General features: G+C 44.1%; 1 protein-coding gene across 6 annotated transcripts in view; it reads left to right on the plus strand.

The window, feature by feature from the left end:
* CCDC138 (coiled-coil domain containing 138) overlaps positions 1–23,914 on the plus strand; it is a 201,566-nt gene that overhangs the window by 128,858 nt on the left and 48,794 nt on the right. For all 6 annotated transcript variants that reach the window (XM_059688358.1, XM_059688356.1, XM_059688357.1 and 3 more), the window contains one exon: positions 23,381–23,570. In XM_059688358.1, coding sequence (XP_059544341.1) covers positions 23,381–23,570 — 190 coding nt within the window. The remainder of the gene's footprint in view (positions 1–23,380; positions 23,571–23,914) is intronic.

The raw sequence follows: 23,914 nt of genomic DNA on the forward strand, positions 1-23,914 counted from the left end.
AAAGCATTAGGAATTGTTCCTTCCTTTTGAATTTTTATTTTTAATTTTTATTGATTTCAGAGAGGAAGGGAGAGTGAGAGAGAGATAGAAACATCAATGATGAGAGAGAATCATTGACTGCTGCCTCCTGCACACCCCCTACTGGGGATCGAGCCTGCACACGGGAATCTGCCCTTGACTGAAATTGAACCCAGGACCCTTCAGTCTGCAGGCCGGCATTCTATCTACTGAACCAAACCAGCCAGGGCCCTTCCTTTTGAATATTTAGTTTGAGGAGTATAGCTGTTAGCTCTTCTTTGAATGTTTGATAAAATACACCTGTAATTCCATCTGCTCCAGGACTTTAGTTTGGGGGAAGTTTTTAAATTACTGCATCAATTTCATCAGTTATTGGCCTACGCAGGGTTTTTTTTTTTCTTCCTGGTTGAGTTTTGGAAGATTGTATGTTTCTAGGAATTAGTCCATTTCGTCCAGGTTGTCCATTTTGTTGGCATATAATTTTTCATAGTATTTGCTCATAATCTTTTGTATTTTTGTGGTGTCAGTTGTTATGTCGCCTCTTTCATTTCAGATTTTATTTATTTCGGTCCTCTTTGTTTCTTGATAAGTCTGGCTAACAGTTCATCAATCTTGTTTATCTTTTCAAAGAATGAGCTCTTGGATTTATTGATCTTTTCTACTGGATTTTAGTCTCTGTCATTTATTTTCACTCTAATCTTTACCATTTCCTTTCTTCTACTTCCCCTGAGCTTTTCTTGCTGTTCTTTTTCTAATTTATTTAGTTGTAGGGTTAGATAGCTTATTTAAAGTTTTGATTGTTTCTTGAAGTAGACCTGTAGTTCTATGAATTTCCCTCTTAGGACTGCTTTCATTGTGCCCCATAGATTTTAGCTTGATTTGTGTTAATTTTCATTTGTTTCCAGCATGTTTTCTTTTTTTAAAAAACAACAACAACATGATCTTCTTTATTTTATTTACCAAAAGTCAAAAGGGAGGGGGGAATCTGCATTCCCAATTGGCTTATTCTGAATTCTGGGCAGCTCTGAGCCCCAATTCCCCGTCCTAGGCGGCCTCAACAGTTGGGATGGCCGAATAAAGAGAGGACTGGGAGAGGGGCCTGGGGGCCTTTCAGGGAAAGAAAAGTTGGTCTCTGCAAGAGCAAATTTTCTCATGCCCAGAGTTTCCCTCTTTTAAATGGACCTGAGCAAATTCTGCACTCGCTGTTCCAAGTTTCTTCTTTCAGAATAAACTGTGGCAGCCCGGGTCCGCATGCAAAGTTCCTGGGCACTCAACAGTGTCAGTGTCCTGTCCCACACATTTCCGAGGACCCCCGCCCTCGCCCCGGGACAGCGCTAGGATGTGAGAGCCGACTGGATTCTAGACACCCAAAGTGTTCTTGGGGGGGGGGGGGGGATAAAAGGGACGGGGGCTCCAGCCAGCCACCCCTCCCACCCGTGCCCTGGAGCCACCCTCTCTTCCAAAGCCACCAGAGCTGTGGCGGCCACAAGCCCTCAGGGGCCGCTGGGGACAAGGACCGTGGCTCCGCCTAGGCTGCACGCCTTCAGGGCACCTGCCCGCCAGCCCGCGGCTTGGAACCCCGCGGCGGTGGTGGCAGCAGCGGCCTCGCCTCCATGGCGAGGAGAAGTGGCTGAGGGGCCACTAGGGCACGTGTCGTGTCGGTGATAGCTGCCGGGGTCATAGCTGCCGGGGTCGGGTCTGAGCTGGATCCTGCAGGCTTCTCTGTCAGCTCCGCACTCTCGCACTCTCTGCGGCCTCGCTCCCAAGCCGCTCCAGCATGTTTTCTGTTCTTTCTTGATCTCATTGGTAACCCATTCATTGTTTAATAACATGCTGTTTAGCCTCCATGTATTTCAGTGTTTTTGAGTATTTGTAATGTAGTTGATTTCTAATTTCACGGCACTGTAATCTGAGAAGATGCTTGATATGACTTAAATCTTCTTCAACTTGTAGAGACTTGTTTTTATGTCCTAACATCTGGTCTATCTTTGAAAATGTCCCATGTACACTTGAGAAGAATGTATATTCTGTAGTTCTTGGATGAAATAATCTGAAAATTTCATTTAATACTATCTGATCAAGTGTGTCTTTATGGATCACAATTTCCTTTATTTATTTTTTGTCTAGAACAGTGGTTCTCAACCTGTGGGTCACGACCCCTTTGGCAGTCGAACGACACTTTCACGGGGGTCGCCTAAGACCATCCTGCGTATCAGATATTTACATTACGATTCATAACAGTAGCAACATTACAGTTCTGAAGTAGCAATGAAAATAATTTTATGGTTGGGTCACAACATGAGGAACTGTATTTAAAGGGCCAGAAAGTTGAGAACCATTGGTTTAGATGATCTATCCAGTCATGTCAGTGGGGTGTTAAAATCCCCTACAGGGATTGTATTGTTGTCCAGCTCTCCTTTAAAATCCTCCAGAAGTCTTTTTTATATATTTGGATGCTCCTGTATTGGGAGCATATATGTTTACCAGAGTTATAGCCTCTTGTTTTATCAATCCTTTTAGTATTATGACGTATCCTTCATTATCTCTTGTAATGGCCTTCAATTTGAAGGCTATTCTGTCAGATATGCGTATTCCTACCCCAGCTTTTTTTTTTGCCTGGAAACATTTTATTCATCCCTTTACTTTCATTATGACGTAAGTCTGTTATAGACAGCAGGTTTTCTTATTCATTCAGCTACCATATGTCTTTTGATTGGAGCATTAAGCAATTTACATTTAAGGTTATTATTAAAAGGTATATATTTACCATTCTTATTCTATTATTATTATTACTAGAGGCCCGGTGCACAAAAATTTGTGCACTTGGGGGTGGGGGTGGGGAGGTCCCTCAGCCCGGCCTGTGCCCTCTCACAGTCAGGGACCCCCTCGGGGGATGACCATCTGCTGCCTGAGGCCTGCTCCCCAGGGGATTGGGCCTAAGCTGGCAATCAGACATCCATCTGGCAGCCTGGTAGCCATCAGGGGATGTCCACTTGTCAGCAGGGAGCAGACCTAAGCTCCAGTCGGACATCCTTAGCGCTGCTGAGGAGGCAGGCGAGGCTCCCACCACCACCGCTGTACTGGCAGCCATCAGCCTGACTTGTGGCTGAGCAGAGCTCCTCCATGTGGGAGCTCACTGACCATCAGAGGGCATCTCCTGCATTGAGCGTCTACCCCCTGGTGGTCAGTGTGTGTCATAGTAACCAGTCATTCTCAGTCTTTCTGCTGTTAAGGTCAGTGCATATTACCCTTTTACTATATAAGATAAAGGCCTGGTGTACGGGTAGGGGCCAGCTGGTTTGCCCTGAATGGTGTCCTGGATAAGGGTGGGGGTCCCGCTTGGGTGCCTGGCCAGCCTGGGTGAGGGGCTGGTGGCTGTTTGCAGCTGGTCACAGCCCCTTCAGGGTGGGGATCCCCACTGGGGTGCCTGGCAAGCCTGGATGAGGGGTTGAGGGCTGTTTTCAGGCTGCCCGCACCCCCTTCAAGGTGGGGGTCCCCACTGGGGTGCCTGGCCAGCCTGGATGAGGGGTTGAGGGCTGTTTTCAGGCGGGCCAAGCCTGCAACTGAAGCTCCCAGTCTCTCTTTTTTTCCTTTTCTTTTTTTTCTTTTTTCTTTTTTTTTTAATTCTGGGATTTATTTACCTTCTGTAATTGAAACTTTGTTATGGCTCCAGATCCAAAGCCGGCTGGCTGAAAGCCGGTATCTGGGGTTTGTTTAGCTTCTATAATTGCAACATTGTTGCTTAGAGTGCGGCTCAGAGTCCAGCCGCAGCAGGCGGGGAACCTTGGCTTCCTCCATCACTGGAGCAAGCAGGCCTCATGTTCGCTTCAGCTGCCTGGCTGCTGGCCACCATCTTGGTTGGGAGTTAATTTGCATATCACCCTGATTAGCCAATGGGAAGCATAGCGGATGTATGGTTAATTACCATGTTTGTCTATTATTAGATAGGGTTTTTTTTTTTTTTAACATATGTCTCCTTTTTCTTCCCCCCGGCCTCCCCTACCCGCCAGTGTCTTATGTCCATTGGTTATGTTTATATGCATGCATACAAGTCCTTCAGTTGATCCATTAACCCCCCCTCCTGTCCTCCAACCTTCCCCAACCTTCCGGCTGTAGTTTGACAGTCTGTTCAAGGCTGTTCTGCCTCTGTATCTATTTTTGTTCATCAGTTTATGATGGTCTTTATTATCCATGAGTGAGTGAGATCATGTGGTATTGTTTTTTTAATTAAATCTTTATTGTTCAGATTATTACATTTGTTCCTTTTTTTTCCCCCCCATAACTCCCCTCCTCCCAGTTCCCACCCCACCCTCCGCCCTCACTCCCCACCCACTGTCCTCATCCATAGGTGCACGATTTTTGTCCAGTCTCTTCCCACATCTCCCACACCCCTTTCCCCCCCAAGAATAGTCAGTCCATTCCCTGATTCTGTCCCTGATTCTATTATAATCAACAGTTCATTCTGTTCATCAGATTATTTATTCACTTGATTTTTAGATTCACTTGTTGATAGATGCATATTTGTTGTTCATAATTTGTATCTTTACCTTTTTCTTCTTCTTCCTCTTCTTAAAGGATACCTTTCAGCATTTCATATAATCCTGGTTTGGTGGTGATGAACTCCTTTAGCTTTTCCTTATCTGTGAAGCTCTTTATCTGACCTTCAATTCTGAATGATAGCTTTGCTGGATAAAGTAATCTTGGTTGCAGGTTCTTGGTATTCATCACTTTGAATATTTCTTGCCACTCCCTTCTGGCCTGCAAAGTTTCTGTTGAGAAATCAGCTGACAGTCGTATGGGTATTCCCTTGTAGGTAACTGAGTTTCTTTCTCTTGCTGCTTTTAAGATTCTCTCTTTGTATTTTGCTCTTGGCATTTTAATTATGATGTGTCTTGGTGTGGTCCTCTTTGGATTCCTTTTGTTTGGGGTTCTCCGCGCTTCTTGGACCTGTAAGTCCATTTCTTTCACCAGGTGGGGGAAGTTTTCTGTCATTATTTCTTCAAATAGATTTTCAATATCTTGCTCTCTCTCATCTTCTGGCACCCCTATAATTCTGATGTTGGTACGCTTGAAGCTGTCCCAGAGGCTCCTTACACTATCCTCGCATTTTTGGATTCTTTTTTCATTTTGCTTTTCCAGTTGGATGTTTTTTGCTTCCTCGCATTTCAAATCATTGACTTGATTCTTGCGCTCCTCTGGTCTGCTGTTGGGCGTCTGTATAATATTCGTTATTTCAGTCCGTGTGTGCTTAATTTCTAGTTGGTTCCCCAATATAAGATCGAGGGTCTTATTAGTTTTCGTGTAGATCTCATTAAGTTTATCGGCAGCTTCTAAACAGTTCTTGAGAGACCTTAAAAGTGTGGTTCTGAACTCTATTTCTTCCATTGACAATTTTGTCCTGTTTCTTTGTCTCCGCATTTTGTTATGCTTCCTTGGTGCACCCCCTAGTGGTCTTTGTTCGCAGTCTTATAGATAAATCTTGATTGTTGTAGCTAATTCCAGGGAGGGTTTGACCTCCAGGCCAAGTGGCTATGAGAATCAGCTGTGTCAGCAATGAGAGAACTTCTGTCCTCTAGGGAGGTGCTAATCTAGCCTTTGCCTGAGGCTATCCGGCAAATGCCTCTGTGCAGGGCTTGGGCGGGGCGGGTCGCACAGGATCAACAGGGTGGGCCGGAGAGAGCAGTTATGGCGGCTCTCAGTCCTGTCCCCAGGGGCTCTGCCTCTCTGAGTCCCAGCACCCGCTGCAAAGCTGGGAGAGAAAGCTGCACTCGCTCTGACCCAAGCCAGACAGTCCCGCTTCTCCCGTTTGAGTCTGGGTCCCTAAAGACTCGCCCGGATCTGGTGCTCAGAGTCTGCCACTCCCTCCCGATTGAAAACAACAACCGCGCCCTCCGCCGCCAGCCCGCTCCGCGCACTCCGCACCTCAGAATTTGACTTCAGCACTGCGCCTCCTCTGAGTGTCCGTATGCGTTTCTCTTTCCTCCTAGTTGTAGGACTTCCACTCAGCCAGCGTTCCTGTGGTTCTGGGTGATGTCCCTTCCGTTTTTTGGTTTCACTTTTGAAGTAGTTGTTCAAAGCAGCAAACTCCGGCGTTAACCTATGCCGCCATCTTGGTTCTCCCCATGTGGTATTTTTTTTTGATTGACTGACTTATTTCACTTAGCATAATGCTCTCCAGATTCATCCATGCTGTTGCAAATGGTAAGAATTCCTTTCTTTTTACAGCACCATAGTATTCCATTGTGTAGATGTACCACAGTTTTTTATTTAATCCATTCATCTGCTGATGGGCACTTAGGCTGTTTCCAGATCTTCACTATGGTAAATTGTGGTGCTATGAACATAGGGATGCATATATCCTTTCTGATTGGTGTTTCTGGTTTCTTGGGATATATTCCTAGAAGTGGGATCACTGTGTCAAATTGGAGTTCCATTTTTACCATATACATATATATTTTTTATTTTATTGATTTTTTACAGAGAGGATGGGAGAAGGATAGTTAGAAACATCGATGAGAGAGAAACATCGACCAGCTGTCTCCTGCAAACCTCCTACTGGGGATGTGCCTGCAACCAAGGTACATGCCCTTGACCAGAATTGAACCTGGGACCTTTCAGTCCGTAGGCCGATGCTCTATCCACTAACCCAAACTGGTTTGGCCATTTTTAATTTTTTGAGGAAACTCCATACTGTCTTCCATAGTGGCTGCACCAGTCTGCATTCCCACCAGCAGTGCAGGAGGGTTCCCTTTTCTCCGAATCCTCTCCTGCACTTGTCCTTGGTTGATTTGTTGATGATAGCCATTATGACAGGTGTGAGATGATACCTCATTGTTGTTTTGATTTGCATCTCTCAGATGATTAGTGACTTTGAGCATGTGTTCATATGTCTCTTGGCTTTCTGAATGTCCTCTTTTGAAAAGTGTCTATTTAGGTCCTTCGCCCATTTTTTGATTGGATTGTTTATCTTCCTTTTGTTAGGTTGTATGAGTTCCCAATAAATGTTGGAGATTAAACCCTTATCGGTGATAACATTGGCAAATATGTTCTCCCATGCAATGGGCTTTCTTGTTGTTTTGTTGATGGTTTCTTTTGCTGTGCAGAAGCTTTATATTTTCATGTAGTCCCATTTATTTATTGTCTCTTTAGTTTCCAATGCCTTAGGACAGGGATCCTCAAACTACGACCCGTGGGCCACATGCAAATACAAATATTGTATTTGTTCCCGTTTTGTTTTTTTACTTCAAAATAAGATATGTGCAGTGTGCATAGGAATTTGTTCATAGTTTTTTTTTTTAAACTATTGTCTGGCCCTCCAATGGTCTGAGGGACAGTGAACGGGCCCCCTGTTTAAAAAGTTTGAGGACCGCTTCGCTATGAGCTGTATCGTTGAAGAAATTGCTTAGGCATATGTCTGAGATTTTGTTGCCTTTGGATTCTTCTAGTATTTTTATGGTTTCCCGTCTTACATTTAAGTCCTTTATCCATTTTGAGTTTAGTTTTGTGTATGGTGTAAGCTGGTGGTCTAGTTTCATTTTTTTGCATGTTTCTGTCCAATTTTCCCAACACCATTTATTGAAGAGACTGTCTTACTCCATTGTATGTTCTTGCCTCCTTTGTCAAATATTAATTGAGCATATTGGTTCGGGTCGATTTCTGGATTCTCTATTCTATTCCATTGATCTTTATGTCTGTTTTTGTGCCAGTACCAGGCAGTTTTGAGAACAGTGGCTTTGTAATACAGCTTGATATCTGGTATTGAGATCCCACCTACTTTGTTCTTCTTTCTGAGGATTGCTGCAGCTATTTGGGGTCTTTTTTTATTCCAGATGAATTTTTGGAGAGTTCGTTCTAGGTCTGTGAAATATACCATTGGTATTTTAATGGGAAGTGTGTTGAATTTATAGATTGCTTTGGGTAGTATGGACATTTTAATGATGTTGATTCTACCAATCCAAGAGCATGGTATGTTCTTCCATCTGTTTATGTCTTCCTGTATCTCTTTTTTCAACATCCTGTAGTTTTCTGAGTAGAGGTCTTTTACCTCTTTAGTTAGGTTTATTCCTAGGTAGCTTAATTTTTTAGAGAGCTGGTAAATGGGATTGCTTTTTTAATCTCTCTTTCTGAAAGTTCATTATTGGTGTATAGAAATGCCATAGATTTCTTGGCATTAATTTTGTATCCGGCTACATTGCCGAAATCATTTATTAAGTCTAATAGTTTTTTGATGGAGTCTTTAGGGTTTTTTATGTATAATATCATGTCATCTGAAAATAAGGACAGTTTTACTTCTTTTCCATTTTGGATGCCTTTTATTTCTTCTTCTTGTCTAATCGCAATGGCTAATACGTCCAGTACTATGTCAAACAGGAGTGGGGACAGTGGGCATCCCTGTCTTGTTCCTGTTCTTAGGGGAAATGGTGTTAGTTTTTGTCCATTGAGTATGATGTTGGCTGTGGGTTTGTCATATATGGCTTTTATTATGCTGAGGTCTGATCCTTCTATTCCCACCTTGCTGAGAGTTTTTATCAAAAATGGGTGTTGAATTTTGTTAAATGCTTTTTTTGCATCAATTGATATGACTATGTGTTTTTTTTCACTCAATTTGTTCATGTGATTTATCAACGTTTATGGATTTGCGGATATTGTACTATCCTTGCATCCCTAGGATAAATCCTACTTGGTCATGGTGTATGATCTTTCTGATGTACTGCTGGATCCGATTTGCTAAGATTTTGTTGAGGATTTTGGCATCTATGTTCATGAGGGATATTGGCCTGTAATTCTCTTTCATTGTGTTGTCTTTGTTTTGTTTTGGTATTAGAGTGATGCTGGCTTCACAGAATGAGCTTGGAAGGGTTCCTTCCTCTTGGATTTTTTGTAGTAGTCTGAGGAGGATAGCATCACTGCAAGCATCCCACTCCCATTCAAGGAGCATTAGCCGCCCGAGCAGTCTCCCCCAGTCCGAGGAGCAGCAGCCACAAGAGCAGACCACCCACGTCTGAGGAGCGGCAGCCCTGCGCAGTCCACACTGGTCCGAGGAGCAGCAGACACACACAGCCTGCACCTGTCCAATGAGCAGCAGTTGGGTGAGCGGCCTGCCCCACCCGAGGATCAGCAGACACATGTGCAGCTCGCTCCCACCCAAAAAGAAGCAGCCATGCAAGCAGCCCATCCCCTATCCGAGGAGCAGCAGCCACATGAGCAGACAGCCCCCATATGAGGAGCAGCAGCTGCACGAGCAGCTCACTCTGGCCCAAGGAGCTGCAGCTGTCTTTTGATTGGAGCATTTAGTCCATTTACAGTTAAAGTTATTATTGAAAAGTACTTGTTTGTAGCCATTTCTTTTTTGTGTGGCTGTTTTCTTTCTGAGCTTTTTCTTTCTTCTTTTTACACCAGTCCCTTTAGTATTTCTTGCATTGCTGCTTTGGTAGTGATAAACTCCTTTAGCCTTTTTTTTTGTCTGTGAAGCTCCTTATTTCCCCTTCAATTTTGAATGATAGCCTTGCTGGATAGAGTATTCTTGGATTCAGCCCTTTGCTTTGCATCACTTTGTAAATTTCCTTCCATTCTTTTCTGGCCTGAAATGTTTCTGTTGAGAAATCATTTGGTAATCTAATGGGAGATCCCTTGTATGTAACTTTCTGTTTCTCTCTTGCAGCCTTTAAGATTCTCTCTTTGTCCTGAACATTTGTCATGGTAATTATGATGTGTCTCGGTGTCATTCTCTCTGTGCTTGTGTGACTTTTTTCTTCCCCACATCAGGGAAGTTTTCGGACAATATTTCTTCGAATAGGTTATCTAAGCTTTGTTCCTCTTCCTGTTGTTCTGGCACCCCTATTATTCGCATGTTGCTTCGTTTCATGTTGTCCAATAGCTCCCTTAGGCTCTCCTCCTGTCTTTTAATTTTTTTTATTCAATTGCAGTTCATTTTGTGTGTGGATTTGCTTCGCTGTCTTCTAATTCGCCAATTCAGTCCTCCGCTTCTCCTAGTCTACTTTTGAAACTTTGCATGGTGGTTTTTATTGCAGCTCTATCACTCTTCATTTCTTCTTGATTCTTACATAAGTTGTTGATTTTTTTCCTCCATTTCTTCTTGATTCTTGCATAAGTTGTTGATTTTTTCCCCTCCATCCAGTTTCTGCCCTCTAGGACCCTTATTCAGAATTCTTTTTCTGACATATTGCATGCCTCTGTTTCACTTAGCCGCTTTTCTGTCGATTTATCATTTTCTTTCCTTTAGGGTTTTTTTTGGTCTACCCATTTTTGGTCTCACCAACTGATCTAGCTGTTGAGTCGTGTAGGGGCTGCTCCTTGGGTGTCAGTAGTTCCTCATGATGCAGTTGCCCCTCAAGTGGTCGCAGTAGTGGCTGCTCTTCAGTTGGCAGCGGCTCCTCTGGTGGGTGCTGTTCGCAACAGTGGTGTCTCCTGTGGCTGGTAGGTGAGGCTGCTCACCCAGCTGCTGTTCCTTGGACAGGGGTGGGCTGATCACGAGGCTGCTGCTCTTCAGGTGGGGGCGGGCTGAGCACGGCTGCTGCTCCTTGCACAGGAGCGGGCTGTTCACGTGGCTTCTGCTCCTCAGATGGGCACGGACTGCTTACGCGGCTGCTGCTCCTTGGATCGGGGCTGGTTGCACTCTGCTGCTGTTCCTCAGACGGGGCGGGCTGCTCATGAAGCTGCCGCTCTTTGGACAAGGGCAGGTTGCTTACAGGGTTACGGCTCCTCGTACGGGTGCGGGCTGCTCGCGCAGCTGCTGCTCCACAGATGGGAAATGGGCTGCTTATGTGGCTGTTGCTCCTCAGGCTGGAGTGAGCTGCACGTGCGGCTACTGCTGCTCAGATGGTTGGGAGATGGGCTGCTTGTGTGGCTGCTGCTCCTCGGGCAGGAGTTAGCTGCACGTGCGGCTGCTGCTCCTCAGATGGGGGCGGGATGCTCACACAGCTGCTGTTCGTTGGACAGGTGCAGACTGCATGTGGCTGCTGCTCCTTGGACCAGTGTGGGCTGCGCAGGGCTGCCTCTCCTCAGATGTGGCCGGACTATCTGTTCTTGTGGCTGCTACTCCTCGGACAGGGGCGAGCTGCTCGGGCAGCTGCAGCTCCTTGGGTCAGAGTGAGCTGCTCGTGCAGCTGCTGCTCCTCGTACGGGGGCTGACTGCTCATATGGCTGCTGCTCCTCGGATGGGGGATGGGCTTCTTGCGTGGCTGCTTCTTTTTGGGTGGGAGTGAGCTGCACGTGTGTCTGCTGATCCTTGGATGGGGGCAGGCCGCTCACCCAACTGCTGCTCATTGGACAGGTGCAGGCTGTGTGTGTCTGCTGCTCCTCGGGCCAGTGTGGACTGTGCAGGGCTGCCTCTCCTCAGACGTGGGTGGTCTGCTCTTGTGGCTGCTGCTCCTCGGACTGGGGGAGACTGCTCGGGCGGTTAATGCTCCTTGAATAGGAGTGGGATGCTTGCAGTGATGTTGTTCCTCATATGGGTATGGGCTGCTCACACCACTGCTGCTCCTCATATGGGGGCAGGCTGCTTGTGCAGCTGTTCCTCCTTGGATGGGGGCAGGTTTCTCGCACACCTACTGCTCTTCAGACAGGAGGAGGGTGTGGCTGCGCAGCTGCTGCTCCTCGGGTTGGGGTGGGCTGCGTGGGGCTGTCGCTTCTCAATCGTGGGCAGGCTGCTCGTGTGGCTACTGTTCCTCAGACGGGGCAGGCTGCTCACGTGGTTGCTGCTCCTCAGACGAGGGAGCGGGCCACTCACACAGGTGACAGCTGCTGATCCTTGGACAGGGGCAAGCCACGTGAGGTTTCTGCTCTTAGGCCTGGGGCAGGCTGCTCATGGGGCTGCTGCTCCTTGGACAGGAGTGGGCTGCTCACGTGTCTGCTGCTTATGTGATTTCAGTGCCCCAGGCTCAGTCGTTGGGCCGGTGAGAGGGGGGCACGCTTCAGAACTCACAGGAGCCTGCGCTCAGGGTGGCTGGAGACTCGTTGACCGTGGGACCACAGCCGAAGTAGCAGATCCCTGGCAGGGGTGTCTTTAGAGTCCCAGGTGTTATCTGAGGGCATCCTTGGTCGGGGTGAGGCCTGGCTCCCAGTTACAGCCCCTCTACCCTTATAAACGCTAGGCTTCTGGGGATGAGCCGGCCTCCTGGAACTGCTTACATGGTAGCAGAGGCTGCTTACTTAGGTGAGCCCGTTTAGCCTGACCCCGAAGGTCCTGCAGGATCTATCTGTGCCTCACTCACATACACACACACACATCCCACATGACCACACACTCCTCTTTTGGTCCCTCACTGACTCACACTTTCTCCCTCACTGCCGCCTTCTTCCTGCCTCTGTAGTTGGGTCTGGGGTATTATTGACCCGTTTGTGGATGGAGATTCTGCTCCAGGTGTCTGGTTATGAGGCTCACTCCCTAGCACCTGGCCATACAGGATAAAATTCACCTCAACAAGACACAACACAAAGGGACCAAAGCACGAATGTACTCACGACAACAAAAACCCTACTATAAGTGACCACCTGAGAAAAGAGAATTAGGGGTGAGAAAAGAGAGCATAAATGATATTGAATAGAGTGAAAAAGATAAGAGAGAAAAGAAGAAGGAAGAAAAGGAGACGATATGGGGAAAACACCACAGAACCAATACATAAACAAACAAAACAAACAAATAAACAAAAAATAATAACAGTAAAATTAAAGGGAAAAAAATACAAACCCCAAACCCCCAGCAAAGAGGGTAGGGGCAGAATCTGTAGCTGCTGAGCTTATATATAGAAGATAAGGTTAAGAGTTGGATGAATATGGGGAGGATCTCAGTTCAGTATAGAGGAAGTAGAAAGGGGATGGGTGGATAAGAGGAAAGAGAACAAGAAAAAAATAATAAATTTACAAAAAATTTGATTTCAAAAATGTTATAAAAATAGCAAATAAAAATAAAATAAAATAGAGTGATGGAAAAATAATGTGAGAAGAAATAGAAAATAAAGCAAACAAAACAGGAAAACAAAGAAAAAAAAGCATAAAAAGGGATAACAAAGTAATAAAAAAGAAAATAAAATAAAAATGAAAAATTGAAGTTGGCTGGCTTAAGATCCCAGTCTTCTGTACTGTAGTGTTTCTCAGGATCCAATTGCTGGGATGGAAAGCCTCTAGTCCAGCCCCTTTGTGCTCTCCTGGACTATTTAGGTTTTTTGGTTTTTGTTTTTTAATCCTTTTACCAATCAGGGTGGAATCTGGGTGTGGCTGTATTAATTGCCTGGATACTGGAGGGGAGGGGCTATCTCTTCAGTGCAAAATGGCTGCCCAGGTCCCAGGCTGAGGCATGATTCAGCACCACACTCGCTGCCACTTCTCCTGGATCCCCCTCTCTCCCCAGATTCCACAATTCTGCACCTTCTTCCACGCTCCAGCCACGGGTAAGTGTCTGTATCCGAAAGGTCCTATGAACTAGGCTCTATGAAGAAAGGCACAAGCCACAGAGGCCGGAGAGGCTGCACCTCTGAGCATTCCTCTCTTGCAGGCACTCTTCAGCCTTTACTGACTATGGATCCACATCTAGAATCCCCTGCGATGGGGGAAAGGCTGTGCCTAGGCTGTGCCTCTGCACGCTCTTCTGCTGGCACTCCTTAGCCTTTCCTGATTGTGGACCCAGATCTAGAATCCCCTGCCGACCAGCAGTTCTGTGTACCTTTTTTACCACTGTGCCCGTCCCAAGGGATGCAAACCAAGCCAGTGCCGTGTGGATTCCCTATGATCCTCAGGGCTCAGAGTTCTGGCCGATTATCCTTCCCAGAGCCTTGACTTTACCTTTCTCTGGGAGTCCTCTGCCTTTCCCGGCTGCAAACTGTCTCCCAGCTGAATCTCCTCTGCCAATTGGGGCTGGATGTTACTGGTTTCAGCTGCTCACCCTATCTGCCCCGGGACAAGGCATGGGACACGTCCGTCTATACCACCGCCATTTTGTCTCTCTCTCCATTCTTATAATTTAAAAAATATATATTTTTATTGATTTCAGAGAGGAAGAGAGTGCACAGAGAGAGAGAAACATCAATCATGAGAGAGAATCATTGATAGGCTTCCTCCTGCACACCCCCCACTGGGGATTAAACCCGCAACCGGAGCATGTTCCCTTGACGGTAATCAAACCTGGGGCCTTCAGTCCACAGGCTGACACTCAATCCACTGAGCCAAACCAGCTAGGGCCTATTCCTTTTTTAAAAAAATACCATTATTATTCTTTATGCCCGTATTCTTCTATTTCTATTTCTTCTTCTTCTTAAAGTAGTCCTGTTAGCATTTTTGCCATGCAGGTATGGTGGCAGTAATCTCTTTTATCCTTTTTTGTCTGCAAAGCTCTGTATTTCACCTTCAATTCTGAAAGATAGCCTTGCTGGGTAGAGTAATCTTGGGTTTAGTCCCTTGGTTTTCATTACTTTGTATGCTTCATACCATTCTTTTCTGGCCTGAAGTGTTTCTATTGCTAAGTCAGCTGACAGTCTAATGGGAGCTCCCTTGTAGGTAACTTTCTTTCTCTCTCTCTCTTTTTTTTCTTTAATGTTTGCTGTTTTAATTATTATGTGCCTAAGTGTGGGCCTTTTTGGGTTCATATTGAATGGGACTCTGTGTTTCCTGAACCTGATTGAGTTTTTCCTTCACAGGTTAGGGAAATTTTCTGCCATTGTTTCTTTAAACAGGATCTCTGTTCCTTTCTCAGATTCTGCTACTTCTGGTACCCTGTGATGTTGTTACAATTCATGTTGCCCCATGCTCCCTTAGACTCTCCTCCTGTTTTTTAATTTTTTTTTCATTTGCTTCTTTGAATAGGTGTTTTTTTTCTTCCTTGTTTTCTAATTCACTGGTTCAGTTCTCAGCTTCTTCTAGTTTGCTGTTGAATCATTTCAGGTTGTTCTTTATTTCAGTTATGTTGTCCCTCATTTCTAATTGATTCTTATTTATTGTTTTAAGCTATATTTTCATATTTGTGTAGCTCTCATTAAGCCCCTTATAATTATCATTAATGTGCTTGTCGTTCTCACTGAATTGTCTGAGCACTCTTTTATTTTTTAAAAAAATATATTTTATTGATTTTTTTACAGAGAGGAAGGGAGAGGGATAGAGAGTTAGAAACATCGATGAGAGAGAAACATCGATCAGCTGCCTCCTGCACACTCCCCGCTGGGGATGTGCCCACAACCAAGGTACATGCCCTTGCCCAGAATCGAACCTGGGACCCTTGAGTCCGCAGGCTGATGCTCTATCCACTGAGCCAAACCAGTTAGGGCTCTGAGCACTCTTATTACCATTACTCTGAATTCTTTATCTGACAAATTCCTTCTCCCATATCATTTAGTTCCTTTTCTGGTGATTCCTCCTTTTCTTTCATTTTAGGATTATTTCTTTGTCTCCCCATTTTTTCTGTTCCTTTGTATTTGTTTCTATATGTTCAGTCAAACTGCTATGCCTCCCAGACTTTGTTGGGTGGTCTTACATAGTAGGTGTTTTGTGGGACCCAGTGTTGCAGTCTCTTAGATTTGGGTGCTCTAGGAAAGCCCCTCACTTGAGTTATTTGGGTTCTCCTGTTATAGTTGGGTTTTGACTGTTATTGTCCCATTCTTGAATGGAGTCTCCTCTCAGGCTGGCTGACTATGTGGCTCATCCCCGCCCACATTGTACAACCTGTCATGGAGGTGCTGATTGAACAGAACAAAATACAGCACAACAAAACATCAAACAAAAGTAGCAAAACAATAGCATATAAAGACCCCTACAGCACCAACAAAAGCAACCACCAGGGAAGAATGATAGGAAAATTAAAAAAAGGAAAAAATATGTGGAGAAAACAAACAAAAAAACAACAAGAAGAAAGACTGAGGAATGGATATGTAGATGCAGAGCTGAAATAAAGAAGTAGAAAATATTACGAGAATGGAGGAAGGAAAATGGTTTAAAATAAAGGACGAAAAGAAAAAAATTGAAAAGGAAAATACAGGAGAAAGCAGATCGAAAATGAGAAAATGAAAAATGATGAGAAAACTGGACTAAAAAAAAAGAGAAAAAAAATTGAGTAAGAAAAAGGAATAGGAAAATTAGATATGAGTGAAACAATAGACTAGAATACTAACAAATCCATAAAGCAGACAGATAATGAAGATAAATTTAAAAGGAAAAAAAGGGGAGAAAAATAGAGCAAAAGAAATAAAAGTGAGTGGAGTGGTGTTCATTTCAGCAGAGTTTAGTGTCCCATGGGAGCTCCCTTTGCATCCTATTCTTCTGTTCAATCTACCAATTCTGATCTTCTTGTGAGATACTGAGGTGCTAACCAATGTCAGGAACTGTCCTCCTTTGGCTTTCAGCAACCTGCTGGAAGCTCCATGTGATCTACATATCCACCATTTGTGCCTGTCTCCACAGGTCTTGGCAGCAAGCAGGAGGGGACCAATCTGTCCTCTTAATGTAGATTTGCTTGCAGGGCAGAGTCAGCAATTCCCCTGGTTCCCCATGCTCCATCTCTGCCCATCTTTGCCTGCTAGCCAGCTGTCAATCTTAATCACTCAAAAGTCTATTTCTGAAAGGGCTTTAGGCAGGGGAGATGCTGTTTAGCTTTCATGTAGTGTGGTAGGTGTTTTCCTGTTCCGTAGCTGCTACTCCATGCTACGGCCTAAATTACTCTGCCCTTGGCTGGACAGAGATCCTTGAGTAAGTGGACAATCAGTGGGTCCATGCTGCCTGTCACTACTTGAGCCAATTAAGCAGAGAGAGGGTTGAATCATATGTGAGCGTTTATTCCAATACTGCCGGCAATATGGAAGAGCAGCAGGTCATTCACAAAAAAATTTGCTCTGCAGCCCCCCATGAGCCAGCTGCTTATAAAGGGTAAGACAAAGATTACATGGGGAAGTAGGGATTACAGGCATGGGAAAGCAGGAGACTGGGGTGGGACTCTGGGTCACAAGGCTGTTAATCTTTCCATGATAATATGCACTTCCTGAATGAGAATGGTTCCAAGGTTGACTACCTGGCCCCTGGGACGTACAACTCCCAGCCAAGTCAGAATGGTTTCTGTAACCAACACAAGGCAATCATGGTTAACAGAACATGTTTGATATTTCCCATAACCATAGCTAGTCCCCAATATTCTGTTTTTGCCCCTAACATTTGTATGGAGACCAGTGGTGTCAGCTGAAAACACTACCTTGCAAGATGCTCTTGAGACTGTTCTAATCCATAGGCTTGGCCTCTGCTTTTGTTTCTTCTTCAAAGGTCAAAATGCAGGGTGTGGCATGCAGAGCTCCTGAGGGTGAGCCATGCTCTATCACCTAGCACAGGATCTTTTCTTTTTCCTGCCCTGTGGCTATTGGGAGGGGCTTGCTCATTTCTGGGGAAAAATGTCCTTATTGGTTTGGGGGCCTACCACCAAATACTCCTGGCTGCTGTTTTTCATCTCCCCACAATGCTTTCCACCCCAGCCTCTTTTTAGGCACCTCCAGTCCGCAACTCCCTTCCTATACCAAAGCTTCAATTTAAAACTGTGCTCTGGGTTTAAAACAAACAAATGAAGAAAAACACAAAAAATGAAACTGTAGCTTTCTCTCTGACCAGCTCCAGTCTACTGACTCCAGACTCTGCCAAGATGAGCAGATTTGCCACATTTTATGGCAGAACTGGGTCTGGCAACTCCACAGCCCAGAGCTCCTACCCATTCATTTTAAAAATATACAAATTTATGTTGACTGCAGAGAGGAAGGAAGAGAGGGAGACTGATTGGCTACCTCCTGCCTGCCTCCTACTATTGAGCCCACTACTGGGGCATGTACCCTCACCAGAATTGAACCATGACATCCTGGTTCATGCTTTGATGCTCAACCACTGAGCCATACTGACCAGGGAAGAGCCTATATTACTTTAGAGGTAGTTATATGCTATTGTTTGAAATTTGCCCATTTTCTTGCTAATTTATTGTCATGAGAATTATTCATGATTCCAACCCAGCATTTTATTCTTCTGCAATTGTTAAAAGTTATCAAAATCATTGTGGCATTTACAATCATACTGAGCTGTATAAGGTAGTGAGGTGTTTATAAGGTAACTAGAGGCCTGGTGCATAAAAATTCATGCACTCGGAAACGGGGGATGGGGTCCCTCAGCCCAGCCTGTGCCCTCTCGCTGTCCAGGAGCCCTCAGGGGATGTCTGACTGACAGCTTAGGCTTGCTCTCTCTGAGGGAGGTGACCAGGCAGCCCAATCAGGAGAGGGCATCGGCCATTGGTCGCCGCCGCCCTCCTTCTCCCCTCTGATTGCCACCGCTGGTCATCGCCACCCCCACCAATTGCCGTCCCCTCCATCTGCCCACTGGCATGCACCTTGGCTGGCCTGGTGCCACCTGCTCGCCAGCCCCACCCCCTGCTGACTGGTCGTTCTGCTGTTTGATCGATTTGCATATTACACTTTTATTATATAGGATGCTATCAAATATACCTGATAAGCCTTTATCAGTAATAGTAGGGCAATGAAGAACCTCTGTTCCTTTGATTTCTCTGTGCCAGAATATCTCATGTTCATATGTTCTTCAATACATTGAAACTGAATTTTCTCTCAATTCTTCTCCTAAATTTATACTTAGAAAATTATTCTTTCTGATTTTCTAATTCTAGTAGATGCCCATTTCTTTTAGAAAAATATCTAGTCATAAGTAAATTTTTAAAGTTGATAATAAAATTATTTTCAGACTTGCATGTTTCAACTCCATTTTATTTTTTTAATTAGCAAAAAATTGATTTATCAGAGATAATAAAGATCAGAGCATAAATAAATGACATAGAGACCAAAAAAAAAAACCAAAATACAAAAGGTCAGTGAAACTAAGAGTTGGTTCTTTGAAAGGATAAACAAGATTGATAAACCTCTAGTCAGGATCACCAAGAAGCAGAGAAAGAGGACCCAAATAAATAAAATCAGAAATGAAAGAGATGAAATAACAACAGACCCCACAGAAATATAAAGGATTATAAAAAAATACTATGAACTCTATTCCAACAAACTAGGCAATCTAGAGGAAATGGACATATCCTAGAAATGTACAACCTTCCAAAACTCAATCAGGAAGAATCTAAAAATCTCAATAGGCCGATAACTATTGAGCAGTGGTCGCCAACCTTTCGGACCTGACAGACCACCAGTGGTTCATGGACCACAAGTTGGCGACTACTACTATGAAGAAAATTGAAGCAGTCATCAAAAAGCTTCGACCAAACAAAAGCCCAGGGCCAGACGGCTTCACAGGGGAGTTTTACCAAACATTCAAAGAAGAACTAAAACCTATCCTCCTCAGACTATTGCAAAAAATTCAAGAGGAAGGAACACTTCAAGCTCATTCTATGAAGCCAGCATTACCCTCATACCAAAACCAGATAAAGACAGCACACACACACACACAAAAGAATTACAGGCCAATATCCCTCATGAACATAGATGCCAAAATCCTCAACAAAATTCTAGCAAATTGGATCCAGCGTTACATCAGAAATCTCATACACCATGACCAAGTAGGATTTATCCCGGACATGCAAGGATAATACAATATCCACAAATCAATAAACGTGATACATCACATAAACAAACTGAGAGATACAAATCACATAGTCATATCAATTGGTGCAGAAAAAACATTTGAAAAAATCCAATACGCTTTCTTGATTAAAACCCTGTACAAAGTGTGAATAGAGGAAATCATACCTCAACATAATAAAAGCCTTATATGACAAACCTACAGCCAACATCATACTCAGTGGGCAAAAACTAAAACCATTTCACTTAACACATTGTAGACCAGTAGTTTTATTGCTAGCTTTACCCAGTGGCCAGATAAGTTTCTCATGAATGAGTACAAAAAACGTTCTACATAAATGTTAAAGGCACGCTTTAAAATTAAATACCCATTGCATTTTGGAGTTATTACATATTCTTATAAGCTAATATCTTTTTAAAGTATGATACTTTGTAAAACACTGTGTAATATGAAGTGAGAATTCTCGTGATCTGTCCGCAATCTGCTAAGAACAGTAACAAGACAAGGATGCCCACTTTCATCACTCCTGTCCAACATAGTACTGGAAGTGCTAGCCATAGTGATTAGACAAGAAGAAGAAATAAAAGGTATCCAAATTAGAAAAGAAGAAGTAAAACTGTCATTATTCACAGATGACATGATACTGTACATAAAAACCCCTAAAGACTCCATCAAAAAATTATTAGGCTTAACAAAGGAATTCGGCAATGTAGCAGGATACAAAAGTAATGCCCAGAAATCTATGGCATTTTTATACACCAATAGTGAACTTACAGAAAGAGAGATTAAAGCAACAATCCCATTTACCATTGCACACAAAAAATTAAGATCTAGTAATAAACTGAGGAGGTAAGAGACCTGTACTTGAAATACTACAGGACACTGAAAAAAGAGATAGAGGAAGACATAAACAGATGGAAGAACATACCATATTCATGGAATGGTAGAATCAACATCTTTAAAATGTTCTCATTACCCAAAGCAGTCTATACATTCAATGCACTCCCCATTAAAATTCCAGTGACATATTTCACAGACCTAGAACCAACTCTCCAAAAATGCATCTGGAATAAAAAAAGACCCCGAATAGCAGCAATCCTGAGAAGAACAAAGTAGGAGGGATCTCAATACCAGATATCAAGCTGTATTACAAAGCCACTGTTCTCAAAACTGCCTGGTACTGGCACAATAACAGACATATAGACCAATGGAATAGCATAGAGGACCCATAAATCAACCCAAACCAGTGTGCTCAATTAATATTTGACAAAGGAGGCAAGAGCATACAATGGAGTCAAGACAGTCTCTTCAATAAATGGTGTTGGGAAAATTGGACAGATACATGCAAAAAAGTGAAACTAGACCACCAACTTACACCATACACAAAAATAAACTCAAAATGGATAAGGACTTAAATGTAAGACGGGAAACCATAAAAGTCTTAAAGAGTAATCCATAGACAGCATAATTGCAGACATATGTTGTAGCTGCATCTTCACCGATACAGCTCCTAAGACAATGGAAACTAAAGAGAAAATAAACAAATGGGACTACATCAAAATACAAAGCTACACAGCAAAAGAAACCATCAACAAAACAACAAGAAAACCCACTGAATGGGAGAACATATTTGCCAATGTTATCATCGATATGGGTTTGATCTCCAACATTTACAGGAAACTCATACAACTTAACAAAAGGAAGATAAACAACCCAATCAAAAAATGGGCAATGGACCTAAATAGATACTTTTCAAAAGAGGACATTCAGAAAGGCAAGAGACATATGAAAACATGCTCAAAGTCACTAATCATCCGAGAGATGCAAATCAAAACAACAATGAGGTACTATCTCCCACCTGTCAGAATGCCTATCATCAACAAATCAACAAATGACAAGTGCTGGCGAGGATGCATAGAAAAAGGAACCCTCGTGCACGGCTGGTGGGAATGCAGACTGGTGCAGCCACTGTGGATAACAGTATGAAGTTTCCTCAAAAAGTTAAAAATGGAACTCCCATTTGCCCCAGTGATCCACTTCTAGGAATATATCCCAAGGAACTAATAACACCAATCAGAAAGGATGTATGCACCCCTATGTTCATAGCACGATTTACAATAGGTAAGATTTGGAAATAGCTAAGTGCCCATCAACAGATGAGTGGATTAAAAACTGGTACATCTACACAATGGGATACTACACTGCTGTAATTAGTAAGGAACTCCTACCATTTGCAACAGCATGGATGGACCTGGAGAGCATTATGCTAAGTGAAATAAGTCAGTCAGAGGAAGATAAATATCACATGATTGTACTCATTTGTGGAATATAATGAACAACATAAACTGATGAAGAAAAACAGATCCAGAGACAGAGAAGCATCGATTAGACCATCAAACCTCGAGGGAAGGCAGAGGAGGGTGGGCAGAAGGGGGAGAGATCAACCAGAGGACTTTGTGTGCATGCATACAAGCGTAACTAATGGACACAGACACTATTGGGTGTTGGGGTCCAGCCCCAGCAGGTCCAGGGGTTCCCAAAGGTGTGGACAGAGTCAGGGAAGAAGGAATGACATGGAGGCAGCAGCGTTCAGATGATCAGCAAGGCCAGGTTCTCTAGTCAGGTTCTCCAGCCGGGTTCTGTCTTTATTCTCCTGTTACATCTGTATTTATATCAGTTGATTTTAATCCTATCCATTCTATTCCAAAGGTTAGGGCGTTAGTTATCTCCATTCCAAGGTCACTACTCTATTGTTCTGTTAAGCTACAAGGAAGTAACTGATGGAGATTATCCTAAGTAAAGATTATGTAGCTTAAGCTCGATTGTTCGTAAAGTGATTACCAGCCAGGCACTTAGTTAAGGGATTTTACTGATTTATTCTCTTCCTTAGTCCTGTTAACCACTAACTCCAGGGAAAAAATCCCCACCTGGGGAAACAACCTTTCTCGGAGAGGTGACCTTGGTTAAAACACATAGCGCTAAGTAGGGGAGCAAACATATTAAGACCAGTATGCCATATACGCCAGGTCCCTTGAAACATATGCTGTGTAGATGTTTCTTCCCTGCAGCGACTGTGTGAAGCAGCAAGGATGGACCGGCTTCCGGCAATTGGGTGTGAGGGCATGAGCAGGATTGGCGGCAGTAATGGGAGGATAAGGACACATATGTAATAACCTAGTCAATAAAGAAAAAACAAAAAAAAATGGCTTATCTTTAGTTCATCCTATATAATAAAAGCATAATATGCAAATTGACCCAACATCAGATTGACCAGTTGGTGGGGGGCAGGGCCTGCAAACAGGCAGTAGCAGGCCAGCCAAGTTGCATGCCAGCGGGCAGGAGAGGGGACATCAATTGGGGGGTTGGGGGGTGGCAGCGACCAGTGGTGGTGACAGGGTGATTGGTGGGGCAGGGTGGGGCCGGCCACTCACTGCCCAGCGTCGTCCACTGATGTGCTCACCTGGTGGCCTCCCCCAGAAGGAGGCCACTGGTGGTGGCAGTGGTGGGGCGATGGAGGGCAGGGCCCACTGCTTGCCAGTACCTCATCAGCCCGCCGGTCGCCTCCCACAGAGGGAGGCCAGACTGCTGTTAAAAGTTCCACTTCCCGCGGGGAGCAGGACCAAGCCGTCAGTCGAACATCTCCTGAGGGCTCCTGGACTGCGAGGGGGTGCAGCCCGGGCTGAGGGACCCCCCAGCCCCGAGAGCATGTATCTTTATGCACTGGGCCACTAGTATGTTTATATGTTTAAAATTATATTTTCTGAACATTAATAACTATGCTAATTTAATATATATTTTTTAACAGCATTCAACTATGACATCAACATTGAGGAGATTGGGTGAAGACATATTCAAAGGAGTAGTAAAGGGAATTCAGGATAATTCTTTGGAACATTCTATGGAGAATAAACCAAAGACAGCTGCTTTCTTTAGGAGTTCCAATTTGCCATTGAGATTTTTGTCAACTTTAATTGTTCTCAAAACAGTCACTCAAGGTAAGCTTTCAGATATATTTATGATATAATCAACACTAATAAAAGAGAAAAATGGTAATTGGCGTACGAGCTACCCTTTTCATTGGCTAATCAGGGCTATATGCAAATTAACTGCCAACTAAGATTGGCAGTTAACTGCCAACTAAGATTGGCAGTTAACTGCCAACAAGATGGCGGTTAATTTGCATATGTAGGCACAATGCAGGGAGGCGAAAGGGAAAGCAGGAAGAAGCCCCCTGCCACTGACAGTGATCGGAAACCCAGGGGGGAGCTAAGAGCTGGGGGGCAGGGCAAAGGCGGCCCTGGGGCCGCCTTTGCCCTGCCCCCCAGCCATGATCGGAGAA

This window comes from Myotis daubentonii, chromosome 3 (genome assembly GCF_963259705.1).
Source record: "Myotis daubentonii chromosome 3, mMyoDau2.1, whole genome shotgun sequence".
Lineage (NCBI taxonomy): Eukaryota > Metazoa > Chordata > Mammalia > Chiroptera > Vespertilionidae > Myotis > Myotis daubentonii.